This window comes from Sander vitreus, chromosome 10 (genome assembly GCF_031162955.1).
Source record: "Sander vitreus isolate 19-12246 chromosome 10, sanVit1, whole genome shotgun sequence".
In the NCBI taxonomy this organism is placed as follows: Eukaryota; Metazoa; Chordata; class Actinopteri; order Perciformes; family Percidae; genus Sander; species Sander vitreus.
Window position 1 is genome coordinate 32,770,152 of NC_135864.1, and position 26,092 is coordinate 32,796,243.

The 26,092-nt window shown below is 41.9% G+C and overlaps 1 protein-coding gene across 1 annotated transcript in view; it reads right to left on the reverse strand.

Moving 5' to 3' along the window:
* Window positions 1-249: 249 nt before the first annotated feature.
* The window catches only part of mtus1a (microtubule associated tumor suppressor 1a), a 30,209-nt gene continuing 4,366 nt past the window's right edge, over window positions 250-26,092 (reverse strand). The window contains exons 2-15 of the mRNA XM_078261203.1: window positions 23,684-25,770; window positions 23,209-23,443; window positions 21,402-21,641; window positions 20,142-20,234; window positions 19,529-19,648; window positions 13,921-14,138; window positions 8,708-8,774; window positions 5,045-5,259; window positions 4,677-4,782; window positions 4,331-4,404; window positions 4,089-4,184; window positions 3,225-3,341; window positions 3,019-3,116; window positions 250-1,459 (exon numbers count right to left, since the gene is read on the reverse strand). Coding sequence (XP_078117329.1) covers window positions 1,231-1,459; window positions 3,019-3,116; window positions 3,225-3,341; window positions 4,089-4,184; window positions 4,331-4,404; window positions 4,677-4,782; window positions 5,045-5,259; window positions 8,708-8,774; window positions 13,921-14,138; window positions 19,529-19,648; window positions 20,142-20,234; window positions 21,402-21,641; window positions 23,209-23,443; window positions 23,684-25,672 — 3,897 coding nt within the window. The 5' untranslated portion in view covers window positions 25,673-25,770 and the 3' untranslated portion in view covers window positions 250-1,230. The remainder of the gene's footprint in view (window positions 1,460-3,018; window positions 3,117-3,224; window positions 3,342-4,088; window positions 4,185-4,330; window positions 4,405-4,676; window positions 4,783-5,044; window positions 5,260-8,707; window positions 8,775-13,920; window positions 14,139-19,528; window positions 19,649-20,141; window positions 20,235-21,401; window positions 21,642-23,208; window positions 23,444-23,683; window positions 25,771-26,092) is intronic.

Genomic DNA, 26,092 nt, shown 5'->3' on the forward strand with positions numbered 1-26,092 from the left:
CTGATAAGTTGTTTTGGTTGTTATGATTTTGGAATATACTTTAGCTGAGGATATGAATGTTTGTGGTTTATAAAACATTTAGTATATTTGGCTCAAACACAACATTTACAAGACTTAATTGATAACTGCTGAGTTCCAGGAAAAACTGAATTCCTATAATATACCTTTTAAATGTAACTAATTAGTGTCATCTGCTGTGAGTAGCTCAAAAATGTGTGGATCACAGTTTTATAGCTTGACTCTGATACACCAGGTTTAATACAAGACTTTATTAATTGCATATTTCAAACAGGGTCAACAAACCAATAACATCAATTCCAAACTTTTTGAGACATCGCAGTGTCACTGACATGTACAAGCAAAGCCTCTTCTGGTCAACTCTTTGCAAGACCCCAACTTTAAAGCTGCATTAGGAGGGTTCAGTGAGGGGCGATCACCAAGACTCAAACACATGCACAAAGACTTGGATTGGTCCCTTGGTCAAACAAACAAACACGTGGAAAATAAAAACAAGTTTGAGGCCACAGATGATTCTTAAACCAACAACCTAGGTGTAAAAAAACCAACCTTTAAAAAATAATTCTTAACATAGATTGAGACTTGTACAGCCCGGGTGTACTAACTAGCAGCTGGATGTTAGTAATAGAACAATTTGACTGTCACTCTTGCACAGTTAGCTGTGAGAAATGGTGCAGGAATCCAACAAAGAAATTCCATATTTCATGTATATTTCACATAAAATGTGATATGAGAAGGGACAGTGTCCTCTGTATTCACAGCTATTCTATATTCAGACTTTCCATGGCTGTGGTCTCCAGAGACACAAACAAGTGCTCTCCCACACACACTGGGCTATATCTGCATGCATGTGTGTGCATATTTTACTGCATGTACTGTGTATGTGAGTGTTCTGAGAAAAGCCTCTGCCAACAAGTAACAAAAATAGTGTTTCATTGAAGTCCTGAGATTTCCTTTCCCCCCCCCATCCATAGTATCAGACGTGAAAGGCAAAAAAAACAAGGCGGCCTTGCTTATTAAGTGCTTCTGTGCAGCATTTCTTTTTATTTTTTTACGGTCTGTACCTCTGTACAGATAGTGTCAGAGTTCATCCAATCTCCAAGGAGTCAAAGGCTGTTGTGTTGCTAAGCGAACAGGAAACAAACATGGCTCTTAATTCCAGAGGGACAACTCAAAAGAGAGGGTGTGCTTCGAGGAAGCAGGGGCCCATGGTTATCTGGGTGAGACCGGAGGGCTGGAGAACAGGCCCGAGCTGCGCGGTGATTGGAAGCTGAAGGAGTGGGGGGAGGAGGCGGAGGTGGGGGACACCTTGCGGGGGCTACTCAGGTCTCCATTGTGGAGCTTCCACATCAGCTCCTCGTTCTCCATCGACAAACGCTTGTTCACCTTGGACTCCTTCTGAAGGGTTTCCTGCAGCACTGTCTGCTCCGTCGACAGCTGTCTGCAACGCATCAACACAACACACAGGTCAGAAATGTTTACAGACAGAAAAGATTCAACCATTCAACTGAAGCTCTCACCTACAGTATATATCATATCATGATTTCTAAGGTTGTTCTGGAAAGCCTTAAAGGTGCCCTGCAACACGTATTTCATTACTTTGTGGTAATGTCTGAAGTTCTACCATGGACTCTAAACATTTTTGTGGAAAAAATGCCTTGGTTACCTTGTTTCAAGCCATTCTAGCGTGGTATAGAAAGCCTGCAGGAAGACTCAGCTCGATTTGTGCCAGTTCTCATTAATATTCAATGAGCTAAGCTGCTTGACTCTGATTGGCTAACAGCTAGCCAATGAGAGCCTGGCTATCAGCATCCTTTACCCAGCACAACTGGGCGAGCTCATGAATAGTAATGAGCTCAGGCAACACCACGTCAGACTGACCAGCTTTTGTAATTGGCCTGATTTCTCAGCTTATTTCTTTTCAGTGGCTAGAGCTGACAGAGGAGGCAGCAGTTCATCTTCACATTCACGACATAACACAAACACATATGGACCTAACATATTTCAAAAAATACAAGGAATAACGGTTTTGTGTGGCAGGGCACCTTTAAGAATAAGTGGTATTCTTTTAATTTGTTATTGTCAAACAAATCCCATGAAAGACCCCCAAAAAAAACAATAAATAAATAAATAAATCTCTCTCTCAATACTTTCTAAATGACCTAGCCTGTTTGCTGCTCTCAGCCCATTGGTTCCTACTGATGATGATGATGATGATTTTCAGCAGTAGTGGAAGAAGTATTCAGATCTTTTACTTAAGTAAAAGTACTGATACCACAATGTAAATATACTCTGTTACAAGTAAATGTCCTGCATTGATAATGTTACTTAAGTATCATCAGGAAAATGTACTTAAAGTATTAAAAGTAAAAGTACTCAATGCAGAAAGATCCTCACATTTTAGAAACTGGAAACGATCCAAACAGTTCTGTCATCTAAGTGTTTAATCATCTCAGCTGGAGTGGTAGGCCGTTATATTGTTGGCTAGTTTAATTTATGATAAAGCATCGCATTTTATAAACTACATGTGTTTTGTGTGCAAAAATCTTCATTTGTAAAGTAACTAAAGATGTAACAGATGAATGTAGTGGAGTAAAAAGTGCAATATTTCTCTCTGAAATGTAGCGGAGTAGAAGTAGAAAGTGGCATGAAAAGAAAAGACTCAAGTAAAGTACCTCAAATTTGTACTTAAGTACAGTACTTGAGTAAATGTACCAAGTTACATTCCACCACTGATTTTCAGCCGTGGACATTGTATGTGAGATTGAGTCAAAATAAACAACAGTGCTAATAATTATTGAAGGAACATGTCACCCAGTGCCATGGTGTGGATCACTGATTAATAGTTATTAGAAAATGATGCCAGTCTATGGCACAGAGGAGCATGCATTTAATTTAAAGAGGGCGATTCAAAGGTTCAGTGCAGCTTAAGGAGTGTGAAGTGAGACGGGCGGTTAGATGCTTCGGAGTGTGGTTTCCATCCCTACACATGAGTCTTACCTTGACAGTGCAGCATGTCTTTCCATGCGGGCTTTGAGGTCCTCATTCTCCTGCTGGACCTTGTTAAGGCTCTCATCCAACTTCACATTTTTCTCCGTCTGGAAAGAAATAAAAATCAACAGAATGACTGAGTGATGCGTGTGGGTTTTATTTAGCAGCAGAATTGCTTGTCTCGATGCCCAGCAATCATCCCCCTCAGGTCTCACCAGTTTGTCTATCTCCATCAGCTTCTTTTCCTGCTGGTGGAGCTGTTTGTTTTTAATATCCAGCACCACTTTGAGGCTCTCTAGCTCCTGCTCCAGATACAGGGTGTGGGAGTCCTTCTGCGGGGACAAATAAGTAGTGCCAAGATGTTCAGGGACTGTCAAAAATACTTCAAAAATGAGTACAGCAAGCCTCATAAATGTCATGTGGCCATAAATCCAGAAACACACAACAGAGGGCGCCATGAATCACTTACACATTAATCTCTGCTCTGGGCTCACAGGGACAAAGAAGCTTAGGCATCATACATAATGACATCAAAAAAATTACAAACATGCAAATAATGTGTTCTGCATGAAGGAAGTGTTTAAACTACTCCTAGTCTCTTTTTTTTTTTAAACTTGGAGTGGTCAATGTGTAACAGTGAGCTGTTTCTACTGCTGTTCTTATTGTGTATCTATTAATAGCAGATGTGGAGTGGCAGGGTAATGTGCGTAATGACTGCTATGCCACGGCAGAATGCTGGGTACATGGGGAAGCCACTTAACACTAATGAGGAGTGGCATCCTCACTGTACAACAGCACTCTGGGAAAATTAAAATCTACACTCTGGGCACAGAGGGAGGGCAGTGCTATAGCTAACACATGGTTTAACCCACACTGTTTCACATTGTAAAGAATGGTTGATTGTCCTTAATAGACGGCTCTTAAAAATAAGGTTGGGTCATGGTTTTTGTTTGTTGGTAGTTTAGATCTCTGGTAATCATTGTTTTGTCACCTTTTTATGCTTCAAGGAAAGCAACACTGGAGTCATGAGATGTTTCTTGAGTGGAGCTCTGCTATAATAAGCACACTGATAAGATTACCTGACTCTTATCGGCCAGCTGTTTCCTCCTGTTCTCCTCTGCAGCTAGCTTCTCAATTAGGGCATTGTTCTCCATCGTCAGCTTTTCAATCTGTCCCTGTGGATGTATGCAGGAGGACAACGTCACCGAGTTAAGCTTTTATACACTGGCTCATCAATTCATAAATGACCCTCATGTCATGACATGCTATTGTTTGTGTGAAATGATTTAATAAAAAGGGAGAAAAGAAAAGTCAAGCTTACAGATAGAGCGTCTCCGGTCTCTTTCAAAGTTCTTTCCAAAGACTGCAGCTCCTGACTGTGGACTTTTCTGAGCTCTAAAAGAGTTTTATGACATCAGAAATATTTTAGAAAAGTCAAAACTGTACAACAAAGCTCAAGGCTAATCACAATGTAATCTTATTATGCAATACAAAAATGCACACATGCACATTTGTTTATTGAAGTACAATATCCTAAGTATAAAGGATACACCCAAGTCTTTCTCAGCTTGAGTTTGTAGCGTTTCAAATAATCTTATAAAACTCAGCATCAGAGAATGGATCAAGTTTCATGAATGGATCAAGTTTCATGAATACTGTTCACTCACCTTCCAGTGACATTTCATACTGCTGTTTCACAGACTGCAGCTGTTCTGCATGGCTGTTCTCTAGTTCCAGCTTCATGACTTCATGATTGTCTTTAAGCTCTCCCATCTTTCAAAAGAACACAGGATAGACTTCATTCTGAACCACAACATTACTGATCTTAAGGCATTGCTAAGCACTGCATTACATTAAGATGGTTCACAGTTATTTTCTCCTGACGCACAGAAAAGTTCAAACAAACAAAAAAAAATTATTGCATCAATGATAGAATATTAACAAAGAACGCCCCACCCTCCACTTGTGTCTGAGCCTTTACAGAGAGCTGCTTTCCATTACATTAATTTAATAACGAGGTGGAGTAGGGACAAACCTGCTGTTGCAGGAGAGTCCTGCACTTGTCAGTCTCCTGCTGGTAGCTGAGGTGGACCTTGTCCCACTCGGCCTGGTAGAAGGCCTGCAGTCTCTGCTCCAGCTCGGCCAGGTCCTTCTGGTGCTGCTCCTGCAGTGTGTGCAGGGCATCCTCCAGAGCAACGCGCAACTCATCCTTCTCCTTCTCCAGGCGTTCAGATGAATGGACGGAGCAAACTGGAAATGAGAAAATCCCAACTTATTTTATTTAGGTAAAAGAGTGGCAGGACATTTGCATGGTGTTTTGTATTTGTATTGTATGCAGCTGTGTAGAGGGTAATATTAATTGAAATAGGGCAGAGGAAAAATTTTCTTAGTAACTGCTTGTGTAAAAAATATGATACGTCCACTGAGGAACTCTGTTTAGCAAACTTCTCTCTTGATGAAATTATGCGACACTAAATACACTCCAAAAAGGAATGGAAAAACTGACATTCAAGGGGAGGTTCCTCTTGCACTTGACTGCATATGCCAACTACACCACAGTTATTTATAGGCAGATGAAGATATGGGAACAAGTTTCACAATCTCTTGAAACCAGCAACATAAGTAACTGATTTCCTAAAGCAGGCTTGTTCCCTCCACACCTGGTAATTTTTAAGTTTGTGCAATTGGTGGCTTTCGTTTTTGTTCTGTAAACCAGTCTCAATATTTCCCAACTGTTTCCAATTGCCAAGTGTTTATATCTGCTCTGGAGTGGGTGACAGTGACTCCATATCTCCAGTCTCAGTGCTTGTGCACAAACACTGTTGATATTAATTGTGAACTTCAACTCACTAGAGAAGTCGCACCGAATGTACAGTTAGAAAGACAGCTGTGCAGAACAAGAACGTCTGCTGTCATGTTAAGCAGGTGATTTTCTTTCAAAGGTTTGGCATTAAATACACGGTATGACAATAAACCACAACTACTTAGAGCTCGAGACTATGTATGACTTCAATAGTGGGCGTAAAATAATATTGAACGCAGATGTTGCTGTGCTCCGCTACAACATGTGTGGCAGGGACATTGACTGTATTCGGGGCACAATAAAGGTACATGTACTATTCCCAAATAAAAGTTATTAGTTGAAGGTTCCTCGTTAGCCATGAGTGCCACAGGCTGTATGTGATATCTTTACTGGTTCACACTTATCTGTATTGAGGGTTGCAATTTTAGTCATGTTGAACAACTTTGTCACAGGCAAATAGTGCCAAATCTCGTTGATCCTATTGTGTATTCCTGTTGTCTGGTTGTAAATAAAGTCCCAGAGTCTGTGTTTTTGCACTGCTAAAAACTGAGCTACAGTATAAACACGGCACTGCACGAGCATGTAGATTCACCTTCACAGATCCAGGAACAGTGGCCAAGCAAACATAGGGACAATCTATCAGGCTTTGGCAAGTACAGCTCAACAAAAGGAGCCCAGAACTCTGCAACCACATGCAACATAGATCTGGTGAAATTAGCCTTTCTAGTATTAACACACCTAACAAAAACACCTCATGGCTCATATGTGGGAGGAGGGCCAAGTTAATCTAAGTTAGCTGCAGTCAGCAGGGTGATGGGGTTTGGAAGTGTCACAGATAATGCAGAGGGTGAGAAAGGCAGGTGTGTGTGTGTATGTGTGTGTGTGTATGTATATATTATATATTTTTTTTACTTGCGAGGAATGACAAAAGGGGGTGTGGTCGTATAACAGTTTTGGCTGTGGCCCAAGACTGCAATTTATTGCTGTATGAGGAGTGAGATCACTGTGGAAGCAGGCAGGGATGTAGGCTGAGGAGGAAATTAACTAAAAGCAGGCTTATAAGAACGTGTCTGGACTTCAAAACATCTTTTACTACACATAATCCAAAGGTCCATGTGAGGTCAGTGTTGGTCTTACAGCCTCTCTGAAGTGAATAATGTGTTAAAGCACAGATATAACAGCGCTCAGCATGTAAGAGTAATCATGTGGAAGTCCCGAGGCTGTGAGGGAGGGGAGGAGCCACAACACTACTCCTGCTGTCTTTAGTAAGAGAGATGAAAGCTGGTGTGTGAGCGTGTGCGTGGCTGTACGTGAAAGGCTATTCTGTGGGACTGAACACAGGCTGGACAGAAAACAACAGCCGCTTTCTGACCAAGTAGTTACAGGAACGTAGTTCTAGGAAAAGTCCACTTCTAAACAGACCTACTAACTACTCTCCCCCAAAATCGTTTTTTCCAATTGCATTCGCCCTGGCGAAGTTGCGTGTGTGCGTGAGACGGCCGGCCAGCTGCAGGACACGCCTGTGGAGTTTAACTCCGAAAAGACCACAGGTTAACCACAGGTTCCCATTAATCTTATGATGGACATGTGTTGTGATATTTAAACAAATGAACTGTCAACGGCGAAATAAAAGCCTCTTATTTACGAGAGCGGTCTGAGAAACCTCCTGCTTACAGCGGAGTCTCTGAGCACGACTGGCCCAGCGACGAGCTAGCGGCCGGGGCAGGCGCCTGCTGGCTGTCGCCTCACTTCATGGAGCTTCTCAACTCCGAAAACTTTGAAGCAAATTGTCAATTCGGCATCAATTTCCGCAAGACTGCCTATATTCGAAATCTAAACAGTTAATTTCTCGCCTAAAACGTTGTCAGAAGTGAAATTAGTGATGAATAAGATGGCGAAAATTGTTAAAATTGTCCCGTTGTTGGTCTGTCTGTACCGGAAACCCGACCCTCGTTCACCTAGGTTCATATGCTGAAAAGGGAAAAGACCCTGCCCTGAAGTAGGAGCTGAAAGAGTTACAGGAACTGTAGCCAGAGGGACTTCATAATCCCCAAATTGGTCCAGTCGGAACACGAGAAAAAAAGGGTTCTAGGAATTTTATGTTCTAGGAACTACAAAAATCCCTCCGGTCGGAAAGCGGCTATTGTCCCTAAGCCTTCACAAGGCCTCAGGTGGTGTGACATTCCACCACTGGGAGGCCCCCCCCCCCACCCCCCTGTGTGGGTGGGGTCAGAGGTCAGCCTGCCACTCCCTGGGGAATGGGCCGAGACCACTTTACTCAGCAACGCTTAAACACACACATGCCTTGACATGGTATGTGATTTTCAGCTGAGGACAAAGCAATTAACAAGTGGAGGAAAAGCAACAGGGGGTATCTACGTGGTGGGCAAAAGCAAACAGGAGCAAGACCTCCCCTGCTTACAGTTAACGCAGTTAACCCATCACAGCACACACCACTTCAAGGCACAGCACTAAACTATTTTATCATTAATACGTAAAATAAAGATTACATTGAACTGCATGACTGTCAGTCCAGAGGAATTTGCGCAATGTAATGAATGGGTGACTACATTCATCAATGTAGAATAATGCTAAACATAGACTATAAACATCTAAATTAAAGTACCAATGAGTCACATCTATAACTGCATTAGATCACAGCAACACAATAAATGAACAAAGTAAGCATCTAAATACTCAAGATGAAAACATTACAAACAATAGGAAAACTGTATTGTCCTCATTATCTATACAAAGATTTCCTGACTTGTCATCTAAACAAAAAGGCAGAAACACATCTGAAAGGGGAACTAAAAGCAGACCCTGTAACAAAAGTGTGTACTTTGCTGATAACAACTTTAAACACGGCTGTGTGACCAAGGTGACCTAACTTACCCAGCTCTCCTCGAAGGTTGCCCAGCTCTTGGGACAGATCCCTGCACTGCTTTCTGGCTTCATCACGCTGCAGAGAAAAAACAAAGTAAACAGTCATGCACATGCTCATTAAGATGTCAATGCAATTTCTGAGCCTAAATCACCACATTTCAGATCACAAATGAGCAAGGCCAGCATTATGAATCTGAAAGGTTTTTCTCTGTTAGAAGAAAGGTTTTGACAGGGCAACACCCTGACACATATCTATCTGATGAATACATATTCTCCTTCCAGGATATTGTGTTTGACTGGCAAATGCAAATACATTAACAGCACCACAGCAGCAAGGGAGGAAGACTAAGGAAAACTACCCATGCTGTCAGTCTTAGCACATGCCTTCTGTCTGCCTAACTCTTTTACTTCTCCCTTTCTGACTCAGTTTTGCAGTAAAGAGGAGGCTGCACTGTAGCTGCAGTGCTCCTCCAGACTTCCAACTGACGCATCCAAATCCAAAAACTGTTTACCTCTCATGCAATACCAATTATGACTATGCTGATTCACAGAAACACCCTGACACACTAAACAGTACATCACACAGTCTGCCTAATTCAATTATGAACCTGAGACAGAATAGCAAAGTAGGACAAGCCAAATATTACTTCCCTGATCAGTTTACAAAAGAAAATATAGTCCACCCTGTCCTGCTATGCCCCAGATCTACATCTATTCCTCACTGCAGAGTAAAACAATGGAGAAGCCAGTTACCCGATCTGCAGCGCAGGGAGCACTAAGGCACGCTCTGCTGCCAGAACAGCCCATGATCTAGCCTCAGTCTGAGGCTTGGTAGCCGGAGTCTCCCACCCCCAGCTATGGAGAGCCAGTACTCCAGTACAAACAGTGGTCCAGGTGGACGCACCACCTCCACACACCTCCTCCCAGACTGCTCCGACTACATCTGTGGCAGGACTGAAAAAGCCGCTTCACTGGCTGTGGAGAGTGACTGCAGAGTGCATTACCGTATTACACCTAAAAAAAGAAAGAAGGAAGGGGGGCAGGCTACAGTGTGCATAGGAACAGCCTCCACATCAGCGAGCTGAGGTCACTTTAAGACAGCACTAAAAGGCAGCCAGAGTGGAGCAAACAGATAAATTGTTCAGAGCTGCCTGACATCAGGCTGATGAGAGCAGGACTTGTGCTGTGCAGTGACCTTCCCAGGAGATACATGGAGAGGCTTCATTAGCACCATCCCCCCACCACTCATCCAAACCTACATTAAATCATCCCGTCACCCCCTCTGCATCACTACCTTACAATCGGCTGTGCAGCTACAGGCTTCATGGGTACAATCTCTCCATTACAAGATGATAGAATGCTGAGACAAATCATATTTCCAGCTTCTGCGGGAGACTTTACAGTCACTGTATTGAATCAAAGACATGTAACTTGTTGACTAACCATCTTGGTAATCATTCCTCAGATTGTATTAGAAACCACACATTTTAACCATTTTAACCACCTTGGTAAAGGCTATGCAACTCTGAGCATAGCCGAGAGCAAAGAGTAGACCCCAGTGTATATCAATATGATACCATGTCAGGTGTAGAATAACACTTGATGGTAGACTAATATCAATGACTAATTGCTCCAGATCAAGTTACATGTACAAGTTCCCAGAAATATTGTGAATATCAGAAAGCAAGTGAGGTAAAGTGAGCTATTTGGGAATGTGCCTACATTCCTACACTGAAATTCAACGTGTTTCATAGCATTTGGCTCTTTGAGAGAAGATATGTCGAACCAGGTCCAGTGCTTACACTCTATCCAAAACAGATCATAAGAAACAGTGCTCAGCCCTTGCTTAGTGTTTGGCGGCTGTTCATAACCATATCAAGTCAACAGCTGGGACATTCTCACACTATGTTGGCAAGGACCTGCCTCCTATTCTTGGTCTGATGAGTGGCCACCGGATTCCATTGCACACTACATGCACACACTCGTCCAACAACACACCTGCCATGCAAATCTGTTATTCTTGTCTATTTAATTGATGTTTTGATATTAAATGCAAGTTGTGTGCGTTTAAGATACTGTAGGTATTAGTGTCCACTGGAGGGACAGATTGGACAGCAGCACATGCTGTAGTCAAAGTTGAGTAAGTGAGAGGAACAAACTGTTATATTTGTTGATGTCATCAGTTTCACAACCAGTGCCACCCAAACATGAGTCAAACAACAGTGACTGGAGGTCACACACTGAGCCTTGTGTAAAAAAAAAAAAAAGCTTTGTTCTGTATGACTGCAAAAATCCATCAGTCAATACTCTCCACACTATTCTCAAAAACACATAACTAGAAGCTTTCTAACACCCATATGCACTCAGGTTACAACAGGCAAAAACGGTTGACAGTTTATAAGGCTCCTCAACAGCTGAGGAGACACTTGACTGCATAATCATAATACCTATATTTTTTTTCACCTTTGCGGCAGCAGAAATTAAGAAACAACAGTACTCACTGAAGCTCACTGACGCTAAACTCGGACTGATTTGAACTCTTTTCACAACTGCAACTATCCAGAGCGCTGCCACAAGGGATCTGTCTGGTGTCAAACTCGGGAGTAAGGCAGGAGTAAAGGGAGTTGCAGTAATCTAGGCCAAAGGAAATAAATGCATGAGTGACTTTCTGTATTACAAATTAAAAAGAAGCAGTGGTTCACTTTTCTGAAATAGTTCTCAGCTGTACAGACCACGTTCACACATTTGTTAAATTCTCGTCAATGAACATCCCCTTGTTTCTCAGACACGTTTCATGTTAGAAGCTAAGATACTCAGTTTTTTCCTCCTGAGTCCCTGTGGCACTTACATACAGTAGCACATTGCTTGCAACAACAGCTTGTTAAAGGACAATTCCGGCGCAAAACAAACCTAGGGGTTAATAACAGATGTGTACCCACTCGATTTCTCTCTGGGACATGTTTTCATGCTAATCGAAAGGGTTTGTAGCTTGAAACAAGCTAGCGTGGACGGCTGATTAGCTTACAACGCTAGTATTCGGGGCACAGGGAAAGTAAAAACACATCGCTTATTATACCATTAAAGTGTTGTGATATTTTGAGCCTTTTTAAATGGTATTGGCAATGGAATTGTCCTTTAAAACAAACTTTGGAACAGATTGATGGAGTCAACAGTCACTTTTCACTTCACGGCAGCAACAAACCAGAAGGAGTCAGGCTAGCAGCAACAGGATCCCTCACCTACAAACTGCTGTTTTGTGTGTTGGACTGCTCCACTAAGCTGGAAGCACCACAGCTACAGTAGAGTTTAAAATAGGGTCACTACTGTAGTGTTTTTCCTCTGCAGTCTGCTGTACCTGCAGTACAGGGATGCTAAACTGAAAAAAAGATTGATCTCTTTATTTTTTACAACCTCATCACTGTGCATTTAATAGATGTGGCCTCAGCTCCCTGTGCTGATGTGTCAGAGACATAGCAACAATGTCAGATAAGGTCCACTGGATTGCAGCGCAATGATGGAAAGTTCCCTGCGACCTCTGGAGGAAGTCCTGGCAGACCTGATGTCTGACTCTGTCCCTTGTTCCATGTGTACTCAAAACAAGATTAAAAACGTCATGTTATTGACTTAAAAGTACCAAAATCCAATAAAGAAAACGACAAAGTGGCTTATTAGAGACATCTCAACACTAACATTCTAAGTACTGTATTTATATTTATTTGTCTTAAATTATTTTATATTTGGATGGTACATTGCAGTTGTTTCACTCAATCAACACATACGGTGGGGAAATGTTTGACAAGGACACCTCTAAAGTTAACCAGAGGGACTGTGACCGGGTAACAGAGTATCTGATTTTTTTCTTTTAGGTTTACAGGAAAATGTAGATATAAATCTCTACTAACTGCATTGGGCCAATTTAATTCTATTTCACAATTCACTCATATTAGACTGGAGAGCTTCTCATTAAATATACTTTAGAGTCCGAGCACCAAACCATAATTTTGCTTTGACAACAACTAAATGAGGGAGTATGATGGTTGGGGTCAGGTGGAGGGGAGTGGATAGGATAAGCCTGTTTGTACTGCACTGTGCAGAGATTAATCCCTCAGGGAATTCAGTTCCTGGAAGCCAATCACATGGTACCACTATTAAAACAGATCCAAAACAAACAGTAAGTTTAAACATCCATATTTTAAAGGCTTCCAGGGTCATGCCAGACTACCTGAATAACCTAGGAATTTATAAAAGGTACAACTGAAAGACTTGTGGTGAGCTTTTAGATAGAAGCCAGAATAAGTTCAGCTCTTCTGTTAAAATCTTCACAAGAAAATGCAAATCATGCTGCAATGAAAATTCATTTTTAAATTTCTCATTGATCCAGGATTGCTTCAGTTGTTCATTGGATTTTGTGTTTGACAGCTTCCAAGTATGTCTGTGTGGGCAGCCCCTCATATACCCTTACAATCACCCCCCCACACCCCCCCTTGCTTTTGCTGTAAATAGAAATGCCATTTGGTTTGCCCTGTATTATCAACACACTACACAGGATTTGATGTTGCAACATTTGTTATGTCATAAAGATAAATTTTGACTTTATGTGTACTAAACCTCAAATTGTATTTTTTTTAGATCGGGGGTGATATGTTAAGAGTCTGAGATCAAGACGATCCGACTTTTATTCCGGACATTTGAGCTCCGTTGGCATTTCTGTGTTTTTACCACTGCATGGTTGTTCTTAATCTGTACTTGCATACTGTTTTAATCTCAGCTTTCTATATAAATAATGTAAAATGGAAAGCATAATGCAGTAAAAATATGATAGATTTCTGAATTGTATTATGGGCATGATTTCAACTAGTTGTATAGGTATAGTGATTTCTCATAGGTAACTGTAGAGATGTATATTATACATATTACATACATTGTGATAGCTTTTTATACTGGACAACCTAGTGCCATAACATGGTAATGTGAGCCACATTCTGACTCAGCCGTATTACAGGAGCAATAGAATATCGAATATCAACAATCACAAACTGAACTAAGCCGGTGCTATTACTGCTATAACATACAGCACGTCTTTGCTATTTAAAGATGTCTCTATGCGTTTCTCTGAAAAAAAGGTTGGTGAGGCTGCAAACTGCAGTAACTGTGCAATATGGTTCATTATTTTCTCTCTTTGCCATGTCCATGCTGTTCCCTCATAAATAAAAATGTCATACCTCAGTCAAAGCTTCCTGCAAGACGATGGCGACAGCCTCAAATCTGCAGTTACTAGCTGCCAGGAGTCCTCTGAGCTGCTGGATGCTCTGGTCCTTCCTCCCGCCCTCGGCGGTGCTCGCTGGTACCACATCCACAGCTCCATTGCGCCGATTTGGTTGGGACGCTTGCTGCTGAGGGTGTTGGTTGCGGGAGCTGGCCTTGGGCTTGTTCTTGTCCACTGTGAAAGAACATGTGTTGAGTGTCGTGACAACGTTGATCATCATCATACCCCCTTCCATAACCGTTACAGCGGGTCTGACAGTAGCACCACCCACCCTCTACACTCCTGTCAGGGCCAGAGGTGCAGCAAGCTCCAGTGTCAAAGCCCTGGATATTTCTGCAGTCCAGAATGGTTCTGTCCAATCAGCCAGTCTGAGGATTCCCAGTGCTGCTCCTCTGACAGAGGAAAAATGGATCCTCTCAATGCAGTTACTTTTCCATATCTTCATTCAATCTATCTATCTATCTATCTATCTATCTATCTATCTATCTATCGCTCTGCAGACACTGGTCACCAAGGACAACTTATTTTAGCGAGGCCGTGCTACTGTAGTTTTGATTTACATCAGCTTCATAAATACATCACCCCCACACAATAGCTACCCTAAAACCCTACTACTGAAAAACACTTTGTTTACTCTGCTAGAACACAGACATCAGAACAGAGGAGCACAACTCACTACCTCTTACGTCACTTCTCATTGATATCGGGACATATCTGTGCGTTTCTTTGAAAGCACAGTTTGTCAACGAGGAGACTGTAGTGAGTGTTATGTAACACAGCAGGGAGAATAAGAGATATATGGGCAATACCAGTGAGTGGAACGTACCACCAGTGGCCTGTGGGGAAACTCACTCAGCTCTGTCCGCTGTTTTAGATGACAGTTGTAAGAGACAATTACAATTAATATGCAAATAAATATTGAAATAGTGAATTTGGAACAGTAACACCAATGATAAATGTACTTTAAATAAGGCTCTGTAGATTAATCCACCCTAGTGTGTGCCCGATACAATGTACGCACAACCCCGGCCCATGAAGTGTTTATATTCCCTTCCTTTATGAACCTTGGGAGCATATTCAAGTTAAATATAAATGAATGGACTAAGCAGGGTTTTAAAACATCACAACATCCCAGAATAACACCAGCATGTAACTGTGGGATATAGACATAATTTTGAGCAAAATAATGCTGAATTTACTGGATGTCTTTCAAATTAAGACCCCGCAGTTTCTGTTGGCAGTGAGGGGAAGGTATTTAATATTAACATGAGGAAATATCTTCCTTGCCTACTGTAGACAGCTGATCCAGGAGCTGCAGAGTGGACAGCCCTGGCCTGATTGGGGCAACACAATACTGCAGAGAAAATAACACTCCAGGCTGGCAAAGCCAACAGAGGGAACAGACCAAACTGAGGAGTCACGGCAGCAAAAAAGTAAATAAAAACCACCTATGTGAGAACAGGATAATCAGATGTATTTCATCTGAATAATTATATAATGCCAGACTTGAGTTAACAAAGCTCTGTATCCAGATTTGCACTTCACATCAAAACTAGTTTCTCCCTCACTCTGTGTACAGAGCCAAAGTAAACTATTCAGCATGAAAGTAAGGAGCAGCCTTCAAGACAAACAAGACAATGAATTTCAGAACGTGGTCACTTTTGCTTTCATTTAGTAAAATGTTTTACATTAATGTTCTGAAGCTTGTACTGTGCACAAGGCTGTGTTTTTAATATTTTGTGTTATAGGGGACCCAGATCATCCAAAACAGATTTCCATCTCAATGTCCTGACTGCATCCTCCTAATCTACATATTATTTTTACACTATGATTTGATGTTTTTCTCTTTTACTTTTGTTTCATGTACAGCACACAGATCCAAACCAACAGTTCAACTGTGCTGCTCAGCTTAAATTGTTTCAATTGAGCTGCAGTTCACTAAACCTAAAATGGGTTTTGTTTAAATTAGGGTGCCCTCTGCTGGTTGAGCAAAGAGCACAGAAGGGACATCTTAAGCTGCATTACAGACAATCATGCCTGCATACAGAATCAAGCCAACATCAATGACAAACTCTGGCTGTCGAGCTACTGCAGAGTGGAAATATATATATTTATATTATATCCCTCTGTAATGTAATGGTATGTGATAGTTCATTTTTTAATATTTTTTTATAAATGTATTCTTTTTTTAACTTAAAGCAACATGTAGTTACTTATGTTTGCTTGCCCTCCTGGGACATTTAAAAAAAAGAAAAGTAGGATCATAGCCATGTTCGTTGATTTAACATGTCCATTTAAAGAGAAACTGACGGATGGAAATCTTTCCAAATATGTTTATTTTCCCCCAGCTTTTATCTTGTGCTTGCTTCCAAGAACAGATGTGGACATTATGCAACACATTTCTGCTGAATTTAAAAAATTCATGATCTCACCTTTTTAAATAATTCAAATCTGTCTAAAGAGGTGGCCGGTTCAGAGATTAATATAGTGAATTAAATGGCAAATCAGCCCGATTTTCAGGCTACAATATTTGTTTAATTTAGACATTCATTTCTTCTGAGGGTTGCCCAGTGTAATTCTAACATGTATTCACAAAACAGAAATAAATATTCACACATTCACAAATAGTCTAGGAGTTAGTGCTTATCCCTGGCTTCATCGTCTCATATTTTTAACAGTATTTCTAACTAATGTGGCTTTTGCTTTCCATAAACACACTAATCTGCGCTTTGAATATGACTTAATATAAGCACATGGACCGTCTCTGCCTTGACTGCTGTTCCATGGCAACAGAAAACCTGCAGCTATTTTCATCAAAGTATATGAACAAAGTTGATGACACATGTTGCCCTCTTTATTTCATATGTCCTCCCACGCTCAAAGAAACATTTTGTACCAATTCAACTAGTACGCTTAACATCAAAACTCTGAGTGATTTACTGACTCAACAGCATAGTGCTCTGCTGCTATAAGGGGATATCACACCATAGCACAAAGCATGATGGGTGATGAGACCCATCACAATCAGGCACTTGTTATAGTGCTTGGTTGACACAATAACTGTAAATAATTGTCAGTGTAACATTCACTGGACACTTAAAAAATACATAAGAGTTTAACTAACCGAGGCATGGGACATCTTGTACATACTAAAACCATGACTTGCTTTGAAGTAAAGTGTGAGTGAAACAGGAGTACTGGGTGTTCCAGTGAGCAGGATAGCAAGACAAAGTGCCTCTTGACACACAGTCATAAAAAAGGTGGCCTTACAATACAATATATAATGAAAGCCATTCTGAAATGTCAATATGACCAAAAAAAAAGAAAAAAAAAGACAATTCGGATGTTTGTTTAAATACAATTATTCCTGAATTCAAGATTTGTATCCTACAATAGCTCTGCTCGGGGTGACATGTTTTGGTGACCAAGGTGGGTAAATGAAAGATGAACCTCCTGCTTTGCCGACTAGTAAATAGCCATCCTAAAATTAGATTTCAGAAACAGCCAACTGCGCAGGTCTGAGTGAGAGGCTAACACAGCAAAGCTTGGTTTAAGTATTATAGCACAGATACCCCAAAATAATAACAATGGTTGGTAGAAACATTTAACTGACAGACCTGCTTGGAAAACCACAGTGTTCTTCCTGCATCCTGACAGCAGCTGAATGCTGCGGAGTAAGCCCTTGGCTGTCAGACGCACGTGGATGTTTGACAGGGAGAGCTTCGGAGACCATAACATCTCTCAAAAACAAAGCAAGACAGCCACTGTTTAATTACTTTAAAACATAAAAAATAAACAAGTTTCCAAATGCAGAAGCTTGATGCTGACTATGAACCACAGGCCATGGTGTGCCTCATTGTATCATGCCTCAGGTGACAGCAGAACTGACGAGCAGAAAATAAATAAATCAATAAAAAACAGTAGTAAGAGTTACACCGCTGAGACAGCCTTGAAAAGAGTGAAGGCACCCAGTTCAGCATGGCAGGTCTCCCAACTCAAAATCTAATCCCCAGCTGTGAAGGCTGGAAGATACAGAGAAGGTTAAAGGCTGGCCAGTGGTTTTGTGGCACAGCTTGATTGATGCAATAGGGGCAGAGAAGTAAAAATCCCTTAATCCTCTTGGTAAAGCCAGCCTCCAGCTATTCACCAAGCACATGCATCTCTCACAGCAGAGCAAAGCAGCATCTCCAAGCTTAATGATGGCGGTGCTGTGGCAGAGCCAGGATGCTAAAGAGAGCAGGGAGGGGGAGGGGGGAGAGAAAGGAGTGGGAGGGGCTAACAGCATCACTGCAGCCAATGGGATTTAAAACCCACCCCCCACTATTTCTCTCATTTACTCGCTTACCCCAGCAGTGGGATGGGGAGAGATGACAGACTTCTTGTGGTTTTGTCTGATGAGCTGAGCTTAAAACTGCTTGGCTGGCACAGCTCTCTGTGAAAATGTGTCCTTAGCTAATATTAGCTATATGAAACATATTTAATCCAAGACTCAAAACAATATGCTGACTAAATTGAGTTTTATAAAATGCAGCATGTTTTTCCTGCAAAAGAGTAAAGCTCAACCAGGCTGTAAAAGACAGGACACATGAAGAGCACGGAAATATACATCAGGCTTTGTATGTGAGCAGGAGAGAGCACACACCTGAATGTATTGGTGTAAATGAGCACAAACCATATCTGATTTCCTAAAGTACCACAAGTTTCTTAGCGGCACTGAGTAGCATTAAAATACTACTTCATCAGTAGTTTCAGCTGAACGTAGAGACACTCTGGAAGCCACAAGGGTGTATTACTTTTACCCCCCCTCACTTTTATAGTTTCAGGTTAATTCTCTTACTAAAACATCTAAACATTATTCTCTAAAGCCCAGTTCAGACCAAAGATTCATGACACGACAAAACCGTTTCAGAACGTTGCAGCGGTCTTAACTGGCCCGTCTCTCAACTCAGTTCAAGCCAGCGATGGCGTCGCCTGCGACTCAGCTTGTCAAGTCAGTTGGGCAAGACAGTTAAAAACTGTTGACTGGTCGAAATGGCAGAGTTTTAGACAGAGGCTCAACGAGCGGTATATGATCAAGCGTGCTAGAGAGTCACTGAAGAGAGGTGTTTGAACAAAGCAGTGAACTGAACTGGGCTTTACTGTCCATCCGCCATATCTACATGAGAGAACAGAGGAGTTGATAACAATTTTGATAACCTTATTTAGGTCAGCTTTAATTATTACTGTCCACTCTGAGCATTAGCAAGTGTTTTCAGGACATATGTGCCCCTGGTTTCGCCTCATAGAATGCATACAGGTTGCCCTACGTTATTGTTGGAGATGTTGGGACTGTATGCAGCCTGAGAGGGTGACGGGCTACAACATTTATATTATGAAAACCCAAACAAGGTTAGCACGTTAATAATACAAAAGTTTTAAATCGCTTTTCTTACATTTCTTTTTTGTTGTTGTTATACTATACCATTATTACAGAAAGCACAATAACCAGTCTCTTCCAGCCTTGACAAGCCATCTAAATATGTAGTTAAAACACAGATAATAATGGAGACAATTTAAACTCTTACCAGCTCCACTTGAAGTGAGACGTACAAGTCTTGAAGAAGCGGTCCTTTTCAGAGGACTGACTGTAGAGTTTGAAGCACCTTTGCTGGAGGAAGGTGCAGGTCTGCATGCTGTGGCCAAAGCTGTTAGGAGCAGAAGATCCAGGTGAGACAAGCAGCTGGAGTTAATCTGACCCATAATGTAGCACAGACTGGCAGCTAGCCACAACCGCAGCCAGCTTTTATGCTAAAACTAATTCATTAGGTTAGACCAAACATATTGTTCAACTGAAATAAATGATAGGATTGCCGAAAAAAACAATGTGATTACATTTGGAAGTAACAATAGCTTTTTGTAGTTGAGCGTTTTGGGGGAGATTAATCACTTTCAATCAAGTCAGATTCAACAGGGCGGTCTCCTTATCATAGTGTGAGTACTTGCCAGTGTTTGAGATGTAAACAATGTGGTCTCACTCACATTTACTTTACAAATGAGAGTTCAGAAAGAGTGTCTTCAAAATGTAAGCTTAATGGCTTAAAAATGAGACACATCCGTGAGAGAGTGTGTGTGTGTGTGTGTGTGTGTGTGTGTGTGTGTGTGTGTGTGTGTGTGTGTGTGTGTCTCTCTCTCTCTCACATGGTCCAGTGTTTTTCCCAGGGGTTGTGACGAGTCTAGCTTTTAGCACAACAGTTTTGAAAGGGGATGGTTTATGTGCAGCTCCTCCAAAAACTGTTGAACAAGTAGAGAAGTGGTGGTTAAATTAAATACTACAAATCATGCTGCGACATTCATAAGATCGCAAAGCACAAATATGACAAATCAGATTAACACAGGGTGATGTTAATCTGATCAAAGAGGTAGCAAATATAGAAGCACATTTAAAAGCAATAACTGAATGAATACCTAGCATGTAAAACAAACATTGATGTTGTCTCAGCTAAACTGATTAAAATATTCAGACGCTCAATACTTCACCATGGATTCAACATTTGAATCATATGTATCAATCAATGTATTATGAATCAACTTCCAGTTTCACTTACTTCTCCAAAGCTTTCTATCTTTTCCATTAAATAAAGATAACAAAGGGATGACACAGAAACGATAGGATCCAATGAGCAGGCATGTCAAGAGGGTGAGATCACAGTTGGATGCTGCACTGCCCTGTGCCATTGAAGAGGAGCTGTTGAAAATATGAGCTGGAAATTCAGTCCAAGTGCAGCTTCGAAGTCCTGTGTAACCAGCCATTGGTTTTAAATCTAAAAATTAGAATAGAAATACGGCTCCTTTTCTGCACCTCACACGGCATCAGTTATAGTGTATGTCTGCTCACTTTCCTCCAGGCAACGCTATGTGTGAACTAGAGTGGAATAGAACCCGTTGCCATGACAACAACACAAGTGGGAGGGGGACGGTCTCCAGGTTGAGAATAGGTCCTCCCAGCCAAACCTACATGCTGCTGAAGATGCTGGGAGGAGAAGAGCCCACTGTCTAACAGCACTCCTTTTCTTCATACGGTACATCAACACAGATTTTTTTGAAAGCTTTGAAAGATGTTCTACTTTCTTACAGAGCTTAAAATAGGAACAAGCTAAAAAATGTCACAATGTTTTTACGATGCAAAAGCTGATGTATCTTGGCAGATGCAGAGGTATTAAATCAGAGATAGATTTGCCCCAGGGAGATTTACATCTAAGCCCAGGCCTGAAGTGGGTCACTATTTGGAACAGAGGCCCCTCCCCTTCATGACCAGATGTGTTCTTAAAAAGCACAATGAACACTGTGACTTAACCCTAGAAAACACCTGTATAACACTGATTTTATACCGTTATGTAATAGCCTGTGGGGACTGAACATCCTATTTCTAAAAACTATGTAAATTCTTGTTAGGCTTACCTTGTGTTCTTCCAGCACCTTCACTCAGCTCAGAATAAACCCTGGCCACAGTACGGCTCCTGGATGGCCCTGGGGTCTTGTGTGGTACTGGTAGTCTAGAAGTAGGAGTAGGGGGAGGGCCCATAAGAAGGGGTCGAGTGGGAGTATGAGGAGGTTGGGATCCATTTAGTTGAGGCTTAATACTTGCTGTTGAAACAGTTCCAAGGGATGGCTCTCCTTTTGCCTGCACTCTCTGACTGCCTGGGATGCAATGGAGCACAAATAAAACATTGAAGATCAGCAGCATGGATCCTGTTATTAAGTGCAAATACACATACTGACCGTAGCAATGTATTGGTCATAACCCTAGTACAAAGGCACAAACACAGGCAGTAAAAATATCTAAAGAGCTCCCAAACAGGCCAAATCAAGAGTAGTATAATTAGTCCTTTTTACATTACAGTACATTTTTTCATACGCAAAACTAATGAAAAAGCATGTTTAGCAAACAATCTCAATATTAATTAACAGCTTACCTATTCTTTGTTACTATTTAATATAGAAATTCTACAAAAACGTACCGGCATGTTTCTTATTGACTACAGCAAACATGTTAAATATTATCAAATAAGAATCTTTCAGTTTTAGCAAAAAAAGTACATCCCGGTGAAGTGTCCCTGTAGCTGAAGCATGAGAAGGTAACTAACACGTACTGTGCTTTACTTGTGTTCTCACTTTAACACTACTGGTGAGCTTAAAACCTCCCTTTCCTTCCCCTGCTTTTTCCACTCGTACAGATGGCTTCCCATCAGAGGAAGAGTCCCCCTCCTTCCCCAGAACTCCTCTTTCTATAAAGAGCAACAGGGCAGAGGGAGCTGGTTGTTTATCCCCAAGACCTGGACAAGAGACCGGAGGTGACATCTGTATCCAACACTGTTCCTGTGGGACATGGCTGAGCTCATCAGGACATCAGAGGAACCACTAAATGCTACCCTCTGATGGGGCGACTGCTTTACTACAACCTGAATTATTGGCATGTCTAAGTGAACCAGAGCTACGCAAACTAAAACTTAAATAATAAATTAATTATTTGTATGGCATTTTCATTATTTCTGAAATGATTATCAAAATGTTTATTAGTCATCTGGAGAGTACAGAGCATGATCTTATAACATTACTGTGTTGCTTTGAAGGATCCTGGTATATCAGCTTCAGTACATAAACTCCCCACAAACTCTGGTGCTGCCTTCAATAGACCTTTTTCACAGCAGACATGTTGACATGTCATAGTAGGAAAAGCACAGGTGTATTCAAAACTTATTAACCATTAATGATAGCTGCATTCCACTTAGGAGAGGCCCTGGTATTGTGCATGCTGACTCACTGAAATAGCTCACTGGGAAACTAGATGGAATTGAGCCATCGTTAAGGTTATCAATTTCAGCTGTGCTTTTCCTACTATGACAAGTCAAAATGTCTGCTGTGAAAAAGGTCCATCCTACATGGCCCTTCAAGTACACGCCATGTCAACTTCTCTACTGTGCCTGGTTGAAATTACACCTCGGGTTAAACAGAACTATTGCACAATTCTGTGTACACAACAAAGGAAATCATTAGCTCTCTGTTTAGTCAAAGGCAGGTCATGAGACTTGGAATTGATTTTAACAAATTAATATTCATTTACCGACATTTGTGAAACGAATGAAGGACAACTTTAAACTCTTCTCAAGACCCTTGCAATGTTATCACAGGCTCAGCTTAACTGGATAACAAAAAAAACTCAAAGCATTTACAGTATTTAACATTGCCCAATAAATACGAGTCTTACCTGTGCTGCTCTTCTGCTTGGACTGTGGTGTTCCTGCAGCTTTGGAGGTCCTGTATTCGTCCCTCGCAAAGGTTCCCTGCCTCTGCCTGGTTGATGGAGTGACTGGTCTGGGACTGGCAGCTGGAGGTAGTGAAAGTGGTGCTCCTCTTGCTTGTCTAGGAAATGCCTGTGCTCGAAATCTGCTCTTACGCTCATCCCATGAGGCTCCCGACGTTATCGATTTGCTGGATTCTGCCTGCAAAGAGAGACATTTCTCACTCAGTCCCTCAGCTCTATGCAATTGGCGCTGATGGTTCACAACACAAAACATTTCCCCAGAGATCCCTGCCAGCTCCAACCAAATCTGTGTCCATACATTTTTTTATTTAATGTGGCTTATAGAAAAAGCTGCAAAAACATGAATAAGCATTACTTGAAAATAAGTAATGATGTCTTGCTGAATTTTTAATTGTTCACATTATAAGTGCATACTCACCACCAGGCTGATCCTCTTAACCTCTCTTGTGGAGTTTTCAGCAGGTTGGTTTGTGGCCTCAGTGGGAATGGTCGGTTTATTCCGCGAAGAGCAGTCCAGGTGCCCTGGTTTGGTCTGGCCCAGCCTGGTGTTAGCTTTGTGAATGCTGATGCTATTAGAAAACCTTAGATTTGTTCTCTTTTCCCTGGATGGCCTGGAGGACACTGCTGAGCTCTCCGAGGAGCAGCGAGGCCGCGTCTTGCGTACAGGAGGCTTGTCCTGACCTAAAGCTGAGCCGGCCCTGACGTCAATTTTGTTTAATACGCCCTTTATTGGAGTTGGTTTGTGATCCGTTTGGCCACTTTTGCTTTTATCAGGGGATTTTTCTAAGGTTGACAAGCAGAACGTCTGGTTGACAGAATGCTGTGCTGCAGTGCCTGCTACTTGGCTTGAGGCTGCCTGTTCTGTTACAGAGCTGGCTTTACTGCATTGGACTGCTGAAGCATGTTTATTTGCAGCAGGGTGCTGGTAAGGTGAGGATGATCTACCTTTCTCCTGCCCATCCTCAGTAGTATGCCCAGATGACTGTATAATTGTCAAGCCCAAATTGGCAGCGCCTGTATTCACCTGACGCTGGGCACCATTGACCATTTTAGTGGTGGTAGAGACAACTGCAGTGCTACCCCTCAACTTGGCTGGAGTAACCCTGGTAGTTGCAACTCTAGGTGCTTCAATGTGTTTATTGTTCACATTAACCTGAGATGGTTTGAGCTGTGAAGCAGGGCCTGGCACTATTCTTGTCCCGACTTTAGATTTTACACTGCTGAAGTCTGACTTGGGAAACTTTTTAATTTCCGTTTTCTTGACTTTGCTGTCTGAAGGTACCAGTCCTGCAACCAAATGGTTATGAGTCACAGAAATTTGCTGCCGTTTAACAGGGTGGAATCCTGGGCTGCCTGGGTTTTCAGTGCAGGGAGACTCTGAAAAGGAGAGGAGGCTGGGTATCATGTTCCCAATGTTTTGTACTGGAGTGGAAGTATGAATGTCCTTATCAGTGTCTTGCGCAGCCGACACAATGGGCACAAGGTTTTTGCCTTGTTCTGGTATAAACGCTTCAGGGAAACGGGGCAACGGCTCTGCTTCAGCAGGAGCAAACTGAGCCTCTTTTCCACAATCTGCAGGAGATGTTTCACAGACAAAGGTCATCATAAGACCTCTCACATTCTCACTTGGCAGAGCTAAAAGAGAGTTGGATGTTGCCTCATCATTTTCCTCAGTGGGGAGCTCTGCCTGAGTGAAAGTCATGCCAAGACACGGAGGAACTGTGTTCTCCTCAATGACTCCTGTGGATTTTTCAAGGAGATCCGACAGAGTGGTTGACAGCAGGTTAGATTCTGCAGGCAATGCTGGATGGCCTGCAGCCAGAGAGATAGATGACTCATCTAGGGAAGAGACTAACAAGAGTGACTGATCCTCCAGACAAAAACTGTTGCTCCTTATAACCATTTCCCCAGAGCTCATGGAGCAGCAGTCATTCTCAGCGGATCCTCTACGCAAAGTCTCCCCTAAACTCCTCCCAGCAGAGTCTGGAGACATCGCTGCACTGTTACTTCTATCATCTATGTTCTTACAGAAAGTCTGATAGTTATCCGATCCCATCTCATGGTTGCTCATCAGACTCAAATTTCTATTCCAGAAATTCCCACTGCCATTAACAGGTGTGGCAATGAAACTTTGGTTCAGGTTCATGCTTACGCCACAGAATACATTATCCTGTGGTAAGGTGATGTTGTAGGAGTTATCCACAGAGGAGCCGTCACTGAGGCAGCCCTCAAGCATGTTGATGTCAGGGGAGCTGTTGACTTCTCTGTCAGTCAGATTTGAAATACTACTGTTGGAGTCAGGTGAAGGCGACGAGTTGCTGTAATGACTCTCAAGGGAGAGGGCCTCTCTGTGGGGCAGACGAACTGTGCTTTCAACTTGGTCGATGGAAAATGTCGTGTTAGACATTTTAGAGTTCAGACAGGAACTTTACCTATTCTGTTGCTTTAAATGCCTGGTCATTCGTTTAGCAGAACATTAATCCATCAACTTTGTTGATCAGATGTCTGTTAAGGAGGAAAAAGCCAAATATTTTACAGTTAGTTATAGCTACTACACAATCCATGTTGACATTTTTGTAATTTCACTGTAGGCTTGTGCCCAGATATTCCCGTGTAAACTTTAGCTCATGGCTCCAAAAAGGCTTTGGCTTGCCCTGGTAGGCCTTTGTAACCATTGGTCACTGTAACAGTAGCTGGATACTCAAATTATTTATAACTTAGCTCAATGAAAAATGCAAAAGTCATCAGGATCATGTTTAAGGAATACAGCTGTAATCCAAGTCTGTCTAAATGATCTCCTAGTTGTGCTATGTGCTACAATATGTTT